Source organism: Nannobrachium achirus (assembly GCF_963921795.1).
Source record: "Nannobrachium achirus genome assembly, chromosome: 19".
Classification (NCBI taxonomy): Eukaryota; Metazoa; Chordata; class Actinopteri; order Myctophiformes; family Myctophidae; genus Nannobrachium; species Nannobrachium achirus.
In genome coordinates this window covers 57,940,327-57,952,506 of record NC_137826.1, presented here as the reverse complement: position 1 = coordinate 57,952,506, position 12,180 = coordinate 57,940,327, and the positions used below count along the sequence as shown (strand labels likewise).

General features: G+C 44.2%; 1 protein-coding gene across 1 annotated transcript in view; it reads right to left on the bottom strand.

Moving 5' to 3' along the window:
• Positions 1-1,623: 1,623 nt before the first annotated feature.
• Positions 1,624-12,180, bottom strand: part of ltbp3 (latent transforming growth factor beta binding protein 3) — a gene marked incomplete at its 3' end in the record, with an annotated part of 141,852 nt that continues 131,295 nt past the window's right edge. The window contains exons 26-30 of the mRNA XM_080749585.1: positions 9,276-9,404; positions 7,432-7,596; positions 6,480-6,569; positions 4,191-4,319; positions 1,624-1,775 (exon numbers count right to left, since the gene is read on the bottom strand). Coding sequence (XP_080605711.1) covers positions 1,624-1,775; positions 4,191-4,319; positions 6,480-6,569; positions 7,432-7,596; positions 9,276-9,404 — 665 coding nt within the window. The remainder of the gene's footprint in view (positions 1,776-4,190; positions 4,320-6,479; positions 6,570-7,431; positions 7,597-9,275; positions 9,405-12,180) is intronic.

The following is a 12,180-nucleotide window of genomic DNA, read 5'->3' as shown; positions in this document are numbered from 1 at the left end:
CAGCAACTTCACAAAACGCACATTTAAAACAAATAATAATAATAATATAATTACAAGAACATGTAACAAAACAAACTATGCCTTTGTCTGTGTTGATTTATTTATCCAAACGTCAGGCCTAAACGTGTTGTAGGGAATGAAAATATTACATTTTGTACATCGTTGCAAACGGGACATTTTGAATAATATTACCTTGGCTCGCACCAAGACACCACGTTTCAGGGACAGGCTTTTTATACGCTTTAGGCTTGAGAGTTGGGCACACTTGTGCACACGCTCACACGCACACATGCACGATCACACGGTCACACACACACACACGCACACACGCACGCACACACACACACACACACGCACGATCACATGGTCACGGTTGTGAGGGGTGCTATGGGGTTCTGGGTGGGTTCTGGGTGTGAGGGGTGCTATGGGGTTCTGGGTGGGTTCTGGGTGTGAGGGGTGCTATCAGGGACGTGCTGGCCATTGGGAAAAGCGGGACAACTCCCGAACGGCCGGTTCATTCCCGGCCGGTCCAGGACGGCCATTAGGAAAAAATATACAAATAAAATGTCGGCCTTCGTTACATTTTGGGGGCTGGGCGGCCAACAAAGTAAATCGTCACTGTCTGGGCAGAAAGCTTGTATCTCTTAGTTTCAAATTTGTACATTTTTTGCAAAGCAAAGCCCTGCTTCCTCATACAAGGCTGTCGCTGAAAACAGCAGATCTACAAGCACACAACGCCTCGCAGTGCGAGGCGTTGTAGATCGGCTGTTTTCACTAGTTTAAATGATTTTTAAAATGGTTTTGTACATACAAGGTGTCCACCCGACAATGACGAAATATAACTCATGTAATTGGCCCACTGGCTTGTCTCTTGTCATGATCTGAAATGGCAAATCTTTGAGTAGCAGCAGCACTATAGAGAGAGATCTTTCTATAGCGCGCAATGAGGGCCTCTACAACTCTTTTTCCCGGGATGAATCAGGGGCCCATGTCCCTGGGTGCTATAGAGCAGTGTTTCTCAACCACTGTGCCTGGGGACCTTGGGTTGCCCCTGAGAAGGGTCAAGTGTGCCCCTTGAAACTGCTTGAAAGCCAGTATAGTATTTATCATTTTAAAAAAATGATTTAAACTAGTGAAAACAGACGATCTACAAGCACACAACGCCTGGCAGTGCGAGGCGTTGTGTGCTTGTAGATCTGCTGTTTTCACTACTGTTGTGCGACAGCCTTGCATGATGAAGCAGGGCTTTACTTTGCGAAGAAACGTACAAATTTGAAACCTGGAGATTTCAAAAACAAGGTTTCTGACCGACAGTGACGATAATATTTACACCCCCGTATTATGTTGGTGTGCCCATGGATTCTTGGGACATGAAAAGTGTGCCCATGCAGAAAAAAGGTTGAGAAACACTGCTATAGGGTCCTGGGTGGGTTTGGGTGGGTTCTGGGTGTGAGGGGTGCTATGGGGTCCGGGTCGGGTCCGGGGTGTGAGGGGTGCTATGGGGTCCGGGTCGGGTCCGGGGTCCGAGGGGTGCTATGGGGTCCGGGGTGGGTCCGAGGGGTGCTATGGGGTCCGGGGTGGGTCCGAGGGGTGCTATGGGGTCCGGGGTGGGTCCGAGGGGTGCTATCGGGTCCGGGGTCGGACACACATGTTGGGGCGCCGCGCGGCCACAAAGCCATGCTTGCAGTAGCACTTGAATGAACCCATGGTGTTGACACAGCGGGCGTTCTTACACGGATTGATGCGCAGCCCCGGTTCTGCACACTCGTCAATATCTGCAAGGGACAGGAAACAGGAAGTGATGTCAGAGAGGCTTTGTTAAAAGTGTTTGTTTTCCAGTTCAGGTTAAAAAGAATATATATGTCATATATACATAGTAGGGGTGTAACGTTAACAACGAAACGATACGCATCACGATACATGGTTGACGATACGATACATGGACGATATTGGTTCATTCATGGTGATACGATACCATTCGATACAATGATTTAAAATCGATATAGTAACTATTTAGCAAAGAAATTAAATTTGTGTGAAACTTGTCAATAGTTCATGTTTTTAAGGGAAAAATCGGTTATTATGGATGTAAATAAGTAAACACTGTGATTCTCAAGCAAATGCATGGTCATTATATTTCAACACATATGGACAAACTCGCACCTTGACATGAACACAGAGATTACACACATTTACAAGAGTAGCTATAAGGAATGGAAAGGTAATTAAACCCCTCTTTTACATTTTCCCTCTTAAAAATTGCTCAATACAAGGCACAAATACTTAGTTTCCATACAATCTATTATTTGCATTGCAAAACAATTCGATACCGATTATCTGCATGTTAAAACGATACAATACGACACCAAGCCAAAAAGGTACAATATTTTGCTTTTGCAAACGATATAGTAGATCATTGAAAATTATAATAAATTTTTCGACTCAGTTACTGTATCGTTACACTCCTAATATATAGTGCACTAGTTATCTGCTGTTAACCACATTAATACTGGCTGTGTGTCTATGCTTGCACACTGGCAGTCTGGCACACACATGGCACCTGTACAGAGGGTGTTCTCACCCTGGGCAAGACATGACTTCCGCTTGGTTGCAAGATTTCTAGCGGAAGTGTTGCGTTTAGCGGAAGTTACGTCATGCGGTGCAGGTCTGTTTGCATTCCCCAGCGGAAAAAAAACAAAAATAGATTGAAGTTCTTAACTCACTCTTAACACCCAAGGGGCCAAACTCGTTCAGTAACGAGACAAGGCCACTAGAGGCCGCTGTGCCAAAACTCAGTTGTCTCGTCTCTCAACGAGACAAAGGGTTAACTTTGTTACATGCAGCTGCATCCGTCCTGTGTACCCTGTGAGAGACGCTGGTCCATATGTCATAACATGACGCGCACAGAAGCGAAATGGTGCGTCTAGGCTGCATTGACATCCTATTCTATGCTGAAACATAAAAACAGCTTTATCTCTGAATAAGGTGCAAAGAACGCCAGGGAAGCAGAGATCTGATTGTTTTCACGGAAACACTTTACCGCGATGGTCGGCCGCGGTTTGGATTTTAGTTTCGCGAGCGTTTGTAAACAAATGGATTTTCTTCCTCAATCGTCAGTGGACACTCACGTGCACACGCACAGAGCTTCTGAGGCTCTTCAAAATAAAGCGTAAGTGAACGGCGGCACCAGCAACAGCTAGAAATGTTAGAAACCTTGGCTTCCGTTGTGTTAACACTTAAGTTGCAATGATTTTTTCTCTTCAATGTCCCGCGATGCCATGGTCTCCATAGACTTCCATGTAATTTATAGTGCACGGATCGTGCACGCCCATGCCTAGATGATGCACCACGTGTGTGCACACTGTTCACAGCTTTCAAACAAAAAAATCCGCTTGGAAATCCATTCAGGCATTCATGATTTAGGAGCCATTATGTTTTCTTCAGATGTAAACAAACATGGCTGCCATGTTTGAAAGAATGGGTTGGTATGGGGGTTAAACATGCAATTTCGCGATCGCGATCATGCCTAATACATTTCTGGAGGTCCAAAAAACTTTTTTGAAAAAAAAAAAAATCTTTGAAAAAAAAAAAAAAAACGGCCCAAACTCGGGAAACTCTGGGTTGGCACAGGGGTGGTACCTTTTCAAACTCGGGAAACTCGGGGTTGGCACCAGATGTGTTAATAGGTGTAACATTGCCTGAATCAATGTTTTTGTTTGTATATTGTTTATTGCGAGCACAACCGACGGAGCAGGAGACGTACAGTAGACCAGATTTCTTCCAGCGGGGAATACGTTCGCAGGGACATCGCGCTGTGAAAAGAAGACAATTTCCGGGAAAATCCAGCCCCACCTCCTAGAACGGTCTCTGCCTCATATTGTCACCAGGCTTTTCTCTTCGCAGATGAGTAAGCCTGGCTACGCGAGGTTGCAAGGCGTTGTGAGCATGTAGATCAACTATTTTTTCAATTTCTGCCTCTAATATTTGACAACTTGGCCAATGTTTAATTTGTCATTTTAGAGGTACTAAAAAGTCCTTAAATTGTCACTTTAGAAATGTGCTTGTACCCTCTATACACTTAAACATTATGTTGCTTTATTTACTGTGGAGAGAGAAAACAATGTTTCACATTAAGTTAATCATCTGGGGACCCCCCAGAATCATCTGGGGACCCCCCAGGGTTAGGCTACCTGTACAGCGGGTTCTGGAGTGGTCCAGTCTGAAGCCAGGGTTGCATTCACACATCCTTCCCAGGTAGGAGAGGACGCAGCGACCGTTGGTACAACTACACTCATCTGAGTCCTCCTCCGAGCTGTCACCTGAGAGAGAGAGAGAGAGAGAGAGAGAGAGAGAGAGAGAGAGAGAGAGAGAGAGATGGGGAGAGAGAGAGAGAGAGAGAGAGAGAGAGAGAGAGAGAGATGGGGAGAGAGGGAGAGAGAGAGAGAGAGAGAGAGAGAGAGATGGGAGAGAGATGGAGAGACGAGAGAGAGAGAGAGAGAGAGACAGAGGAGAGAGAGAGAGAGAGAGAGAGAGAGAGAGAGAGAGAGAGAGAGAGAGAGAGAGAGAGAGAGATGGGGAGAGAGAGAGAGAGAGAGAGAGAGAGAGAGAGAGACAGAGAGAGAGAGAGAGAGAGAGAGAGATGGAGGTATGGGTGATGCTTTTGAAGAATGTGGTCGTACAATTTACACATTATGCATTTGGTTGTACGCATGAACTCTAATCAAGGAACAACAAACTAAGTACGCTTGTAACCTCGTGAAGCTGTCGTAAACAACAGAGTATAATGAAGCAATAAGCCACAAGAGGCGAGTGGTTACCTGGTATTTTACACCGGCTGAGAGGCGTAGGGAGACACGAGGTGCAGCAACCCTCTCAGCCGGTGTAAAATACAGGTAACCACAAGCCTCGTGTGGCTTATTGCTTTTCTAAAACGGTTACAATATGGCAACATGACAAATCATAGACACCAATTAAAACTGTTCTATTTCACTAATAATTAACAATAAGGTCTGCTCTACAAGAAAGTAGTCCCCAGCTACAAGAAAGTAGTTCCCGGGCCAGCCAGGCTCCAGAAACAACACACCTGTTATTTGCAATCAAGTTCTCTAGTCTAGCTTCACAACACTGTGGAAAGAAATAACGGACCTGGGTTTGATATGAACTGATTAAAGGTGTGAGTTATAGACTCACATACCACAGCAATTAAAGGGAAACCGGCCAATCAGAATCAAGGAATGGAACTAGACGTTTTAGAATGGCTAATGGTAGTGCCGACGGAGAGGATCGCTGCTTCTATGTACCCTTCACACACATCGTCACGTTATTTCATATGGCGCCAAGAGAGCCGTCAACATGAATCAGTCCCATATAGCGCCACCATCAGTCTCATTTTTTAAACACATTTTTGGACACTGCTCCTACAGGTTTTGCCCAAAAATCACGCAAAACGGTACCCAGTATGTCTACACTCATGTCATCAACATGGATCTGTCCCATATAGCGCCACCATCTGGCTGATTTTTTCAAACACATTTTTGTACACTGCTCCTACACATTTTGCCCTAAAATCACGCTGCGACCTGACGGTCGCTTATCTCCCGATTAGGGAGTCTTACTGGTTTATTTATTCAGCCGTTCTTTTTTTTTTATCTTATAAGGAGTTCTAGCTTGATCTCCTTTCGCCCCTTGCCCCCCCCCCCCCCCCCCCCCCTTCTTCTTCTATCTAATGCTATCTAAATGTGTAGTCACTGAGAGTTAGCGAGGGCCACAGTAAGTGCTATGGGCTACGGTGGAGTCTGAAGAGGTGAGTCTTCAGACCACGGTGGAAGCAGGGGAGTGAGTCTGCTGTTCTAATTGCAATGGGGAGTTTATTCCACAGTTTGGGGGGCCAGGAGGGAGAAGAGTCTGGGACGAGTGGATCCTAGACTCGTCTTCACCCTCCTGGGCTGGCACCGAAACTGTGGAATAAACTCCCCATTGCAATTCCCCATTGCAATCATCTCTCTGCTTACTCTGATTTCACACTTGTATGTTTCTCTGGATAAGAGCGTCTAGATTGCCTAGATTGTAATAGTATGGTTTCATTCTTCAACATGGGAATGGGATTAAGGTTTAGAGGTTGTAGTTGGGTTAGGGTATAGAGGTTGTACCTGGGTTGGGTTAGGGTATAGAGGTTGTAGTTGGGTTAGGGTATAGAGGTTGTATAGAGGTTGTACCTGGGTTGGGTTAGGGTATAGAGGTTGTACCTGGGTTGGGTTAGGGTATAGAGGTTGTATAGAGGTTGTAGTTGGGTTAGGGTATAGAGGTTGTACCTGGGTTGGGTTAGGGTATAGAGGTTGTATAGAGGTTGTAGTTGGGTTAGGGTATAGAGGTTGTACCTGGGTTGGGTTAGGGTATAGAGGTTGTATAGAGGTTGTAGTTGGGTTAGGGTATAGAGGTTGTATAGAGGTTGTAGTTGGGTTAGGGTATAGAGGTTGTACCTGGGTTGTAGTTGGCAAAAGCAGCCAGGAGGTCCAGCTCTCCGTCTGACTCGGTGTCCAGGTGCATGTCACACAGTCGACTGAACAGACCTGAGACACAAGACACACTATAGTTAACTACAACCAACCATGTCACACATACTGAACAGACCTGAGACACAAGACACACTATAGTTAACTACAACCAACCATGTCACACATACTGAATAGACCTGGACATGATGACAGAAGACACTCCAGTCCATGAGTCCAGTTAGAACCATCGACCAACGTGTCATTGCGTTTTAAGGAGCATAACTGCTGATGTGAAGCTTGTTACCAGAGTTCTATTATAACTATTGATAAAGCTTGTTACCAGAGTTCTTTTATAACTATTAATAAAGCTACCAGAGTTCTATTATAACTATTGATAAAGCTTGTTACCAGAGTTCTATTATAACTATTAATAAAGCTACCAGAGTTCTATTATAACTATTGATAAAGCTTGTTACCAGAGTTCTATTATAACTATTAATAAAGCTACCAGAGTTCTATTATAACTATTGATAAAGCTTGTTACCAGAGTTCTATTATAACTATTGATAAACCTTGTGACCAGAGTTCTATTATAACTATTGATAAACCTTGTGACCAGAGTTCTATTATAACTATTGATAAACCTTGTGACCAGAGTTCTATTATAACTATTGATAAACCTTGTGACCAGAGTTCTATTATAACTATTGATAAAGCTTGTTACCAGAGTTCTATTAGAACTATTGATAAAGCTTGTTACCAGAGTTCTATTATAACTATTTATAAAGCTTGTTACCAGAGTTCTATTATAACTATTGATAAAGCTTGTTACCAGAGTTCTATTATAACTATTTATAAAGCTTGTTACCAGAGTTCTATTATAACTATTGATAAAGCGCTACCAGAGTTCCTCTATTAGAACTATTGATAAAGCTACCAGAGTTCCTCTCAGGACAGGTGCGGCACTCTGGCCCCCAGCCCCGGCCGTAGTGACAGCAGCACTCAGAGTAGGTGACCACCAGGCCGTTACGAGGCATGCTGCAGATCGACAAGTCCTCGTCCACCTGCAGGAAGCACACGTCCTTGTGGGCCGCCGTGCGATCTGCAAGACCACGCGCACACGCACGCACGCACGCACACACACACACACACACACACACACACACACACACACACACACACACACACACACACACACACACACACACACACACACACACACACACACACACACACACACACACACACACACACATGCACGCACGCACACACACACACGCAGACACACAGGAACGGAGAGGAGAGGAAAGAAACATGCATAACCAGCGTTAACGGACATGTTCTTATGTTCTCTAAGCCTGCAGAGATGCTGCATGGATGTCCCTGCATTAACGGCCCCTCCTGCATTCCAACACTTTTAACCACTTAAACCCTCCAGTACTTTAGTATATACTTTAGTTGCCCGCAGGAGTCCCGCAGGGCAGTGTACTAGGGACCCCTCCTGTTTTCGCTCTACACTCAAAATCTTTGCCAAAACAAATGCCGACGTTGGCAAAGCTTGTGATCTTTTTGTACATCTGGTGTTTTTTTTTTTCTGGTGAATGTTCTCCCAAAAATAGGGACGGAAGCTGGGGTTCAAGTGGTTAAAACATTATTAGCTCATGCGTGTCTGGTTAGTGTACTTTTACTGTAAATATTGTACTATATGTCAGAGGTAAATATTGTACTTTTACTAAACTATGTTTTTATGTCATTTTTTTAATCCCAAAATATTTGTAACCCTTCTTTTTCACCCAGTGTCAATAATTATCTAAAGTAATCCTGGGCGCTACTCTCCCTCTGCCAACCTGGGGAGAGCAACGGACTGACCTCATGCTTCCTTCTATGCATGCGCCCCGTCTGGCCAGGGGGAGGCAGTATAGAGACCAGGATTACAGCATGTTTTTTGTGAGGGTACCTACCCTAGGAGACACGGGGAGAACATGCAAACTCCACACAGAGCGGGAATCGAACCCAGGACCTTCTAGCTGTGAGGCGGCAGCTGTACCGACTGCGCCACCGTGTCCCTTGTTAGTTTGCAGATTATCGTTATCCCTATTTTATACTTTGACTCAGTCAAATGTGACATTCTGCACAATGAGTACTGCAAGTACAATTCGCTGCCAATGCTTTTGTAGCCTGGATTCCAGCCTGTTCGCTTCGTTCCGCGATTTTTGAATGTCTCTCTGCATCACAGTCTGGAAAATACTCTGTTGACTCGCATTTCTGAACGTCCGTTGTGACGTAGTGAGGACGCTGCTGATTGGGTGTTGTTCCAACGAATCAGAGCAGGGTTAGGGTAGCTACGTCATCAGCCAGCCAATACAGACTGGTCCCGCCCTGCACCACAGACCAATCGGAAGCCGCGGTGGCTGGAAAGCCACGTGGTGTTGTTCCAACGAATCAAAGTAGGGTCATCAGCCAGCCAATACACACGCGAGGAGGGCTTTCCGTGCGGCTTTTGACAAAGGCAAGGATACACGCTGGTGTGTTTGACAGACATCACCAAAGACCAATAAGAAGCCGTGGTTGGACTCCACCCAGTTCTATCTCCCACCTCCCCTTGGAGATAGGCTCCTTTACAGACTGTGATGCGAGGAGACATTAGAAAAATCGCGCAACAAAGCGAACAGGCTGGAATCCAGGCCAATGCTTTTGTACCTTTACTCAAGTCAAATTTCTGAATGTAGGCCATTTCACGGCCTTTAATTTAAAACAGAGTATTTGTCCATAGTTACGCACCGTCGTAGACACACTGTTTGAACGCAGCACTGAAGGTGAGGGGCTGCTGGCAGATACAGTGAAAGGAGCCCGGAGTGTTCACACACTTTCCATTCTTACAGTAGGACGGGTCCTGGCACTCATTCACATCTGGAAGATTTAACATTTACACCAGAGAGTTAAGGTAACCACATGAACCCTGGCCTACCTGAATATTTAACATTTACACCAGAGAGTTAAGGTAACCACATGAACCCTGGCCTACCTGAATATTTAACATTTACACCAGAGAGTTAAGGTAACCACATGAACCCTGGCCTACCTGAAGATTTAACATTTACACCAGAGAGTTAAGGTAACCACATGAACCCTGGCCTACCTGAAGATTTAACATTTACACCAGAGAGTTAAGTTAACCACATGAACCCTGGCCTTCCCTGAAGATTTGAACATTCACACCAGAGTTAAGTTAAAGGACAACTTTGTTCTTTTTACAACAAGGGTTCATATTTTAGATTGTAATTAGAGAAAAGAAAAAGTGAGTGTTAAAATGTTTTCATTTGCTTCGTTTATATTGTTTTATCGCGTTTACCGTGCTAAAATGTGGGGCATGCGTACGCATGGAGGCATGCGTGCAATATTTCTTTTTAGACACAATAAGCCAGCAGTTTCTTTATTGCTATTTACAGTAACACTTCTAGCCCCCATAAGTCACATCCAACCATGAAAGGTTGCGTTGCATCTTGGGAATGGGCTTATTCTGTGTAAAATGACATATTTTGCCACTTGTAAGCATGCCCCCAACCACTGAAATAAGAATGTCTAAAACAATAGAAAGAAGTAAATGAAATAATTGTAACACTCATCTTTTATATTCTTTAATTACAATCTAAAATATGAACCCTTGTTGTGAAAAACTAAAGTTGTCCTTTAACCAGAGACAGTATGAGTTAAGTTAACCACATGAACCCTGGCCCTTCCTGAAGATTTAACATTTACACCAGAGACAGTATGAGTTAAGGTAACCACATGAACCCTGGCCTACCTGAAGAGTTAACATTTACACCAGAGACAGTATGAGTTAAGTTAACTACATGAACCCTGGCCCTCCCTGAAGATTTAACATTTACACCAGAGACAGTATGAGTTAAGTTAACCACATGAACCCTGGCCCTCCCTGAAGAGTTAACATTCACACCAGAGACAGTATGAGTTAAGTTAACCACATGAACCCTGGCCTCCCTGAAGAGTTAACATTCACACCAGAGACAGTATGAGTTAAGTTAACCACATGAACCCTGGCCTACCTGAAGAGTTAACATTCACACCAGAGACAGTATGAGTTAAGTTAACCACATGAACCCTGGCCTTCCTGAAGATTTAACATTTACACCAGAGACAGTATGAGTTAAGGTAACCACATGAACCCTGGCCTACCTGAAGAGTTAACATTTACACCAGAGACAGTATGAGTTAAGTTAACTACATGAACCCTGGCCCTCCCTGAAGATTTAACATTTACACCAGAGACAGTATGAGTTAAGTTAACCACATGAACCCTGGCCCTCCCTGAAGGTTTTAAGATTCACACCAGAGACAGTATGAGTTAAGTTAACCACATGAACCCTGGCCCTCCCTGAAGGTTTTAACATTCACACCAGAGACAGTATGAGTTAAGTTAACCACAAGAACCCTGGCCCTCCCTGGAGGTTTTAAGATTCACACCAGAGACAGTATGAGTTAAGTTAACCACATGAACCCTGGCCCTCCCTGGAGGTTTTAAGATTCACACCAGAGACAGAGTGTAGTTGAACCCTGGCACTCCCTGCCAGACTGTTCTGACCTCGTCACACAGGGGCCGTGTGCACAGAAAACCACCGAGCGCTTTGGACATCAATTCAATTCAATTTGATTAGAGTTTAAGTTGTCTTAACATATACTGTAGAGCAGAGACATGGGGCTCTATTTTCGTCCATGCCTTACCCCTTATCCCTAAACTCTTTTGCCATTTCGTACTCTTTAGAAAAATATCAAATTGCGTATCTACAAGCTCACAACATGTAGAATAGAGGATATTTGAAGCATTTTAAAATGTTTTTTCAAAATAGTGAGAAAAAAAAGGTAAAGAAGTTTAAGGCATGGACGAACAATATAGCTCATCATGTCCAGAGCTACACAGGAAAGTTACACTGACGAGTGGCTCTCCTCTCCCCTCCCAGAAGATGAACTATTTTCATCTTGAGGTGGCCAGAGTGTTCTGCATAAACACACTGGATGTCCAGAGAGCTGGGAGTGTGATGCTCTGCAGTCTGCACAGGGAGGATGACATGAATCCAGCACTCATCTTCGGTACAAATCTTTACTACATCTTCTTGACTATCTTTGGTAGTAAAGATCTTCTTAGTAAAGATGAGTGGAGGGCACATCTTTACTGCAGAAATACATGGCAGAAAAGCTCTGCTAAAACGAAAACATGTTTTCTGTGGACACAGCCCCAGAATAGGAGAACATTTGGTGAAAATGTCCTATCTACATTGAGCCCCACCAAGGACTACTGTATGTATTATGGCTATTTAACAAACGTATTCCCACTCTCCAGTTGTCATAGATTGACGCTTGGTCAATACTAAACGTAAACCATGCCTGACCAGGAGGGATCATTATGTATTATGCTCTGCCTAACGATGTACAGACCTGACACACCTGCTCACATTCGCTTCTGACGACTACACCTGCTTTATGTTTTGATTTTGATTTGTTTTCAACATATTGCCCTGCTTTTTTCACCTTTGCCTTTTATAGCGCCACCAGGAGGCCGACTTATGTTCTTTGCTATTACTCCCAACAGATGTTCTGCAACAATCACACAAATCCGAACACAGAATCTCTACAGTAAAGTGATCAAGCCCGATCTGTCAGATATTTC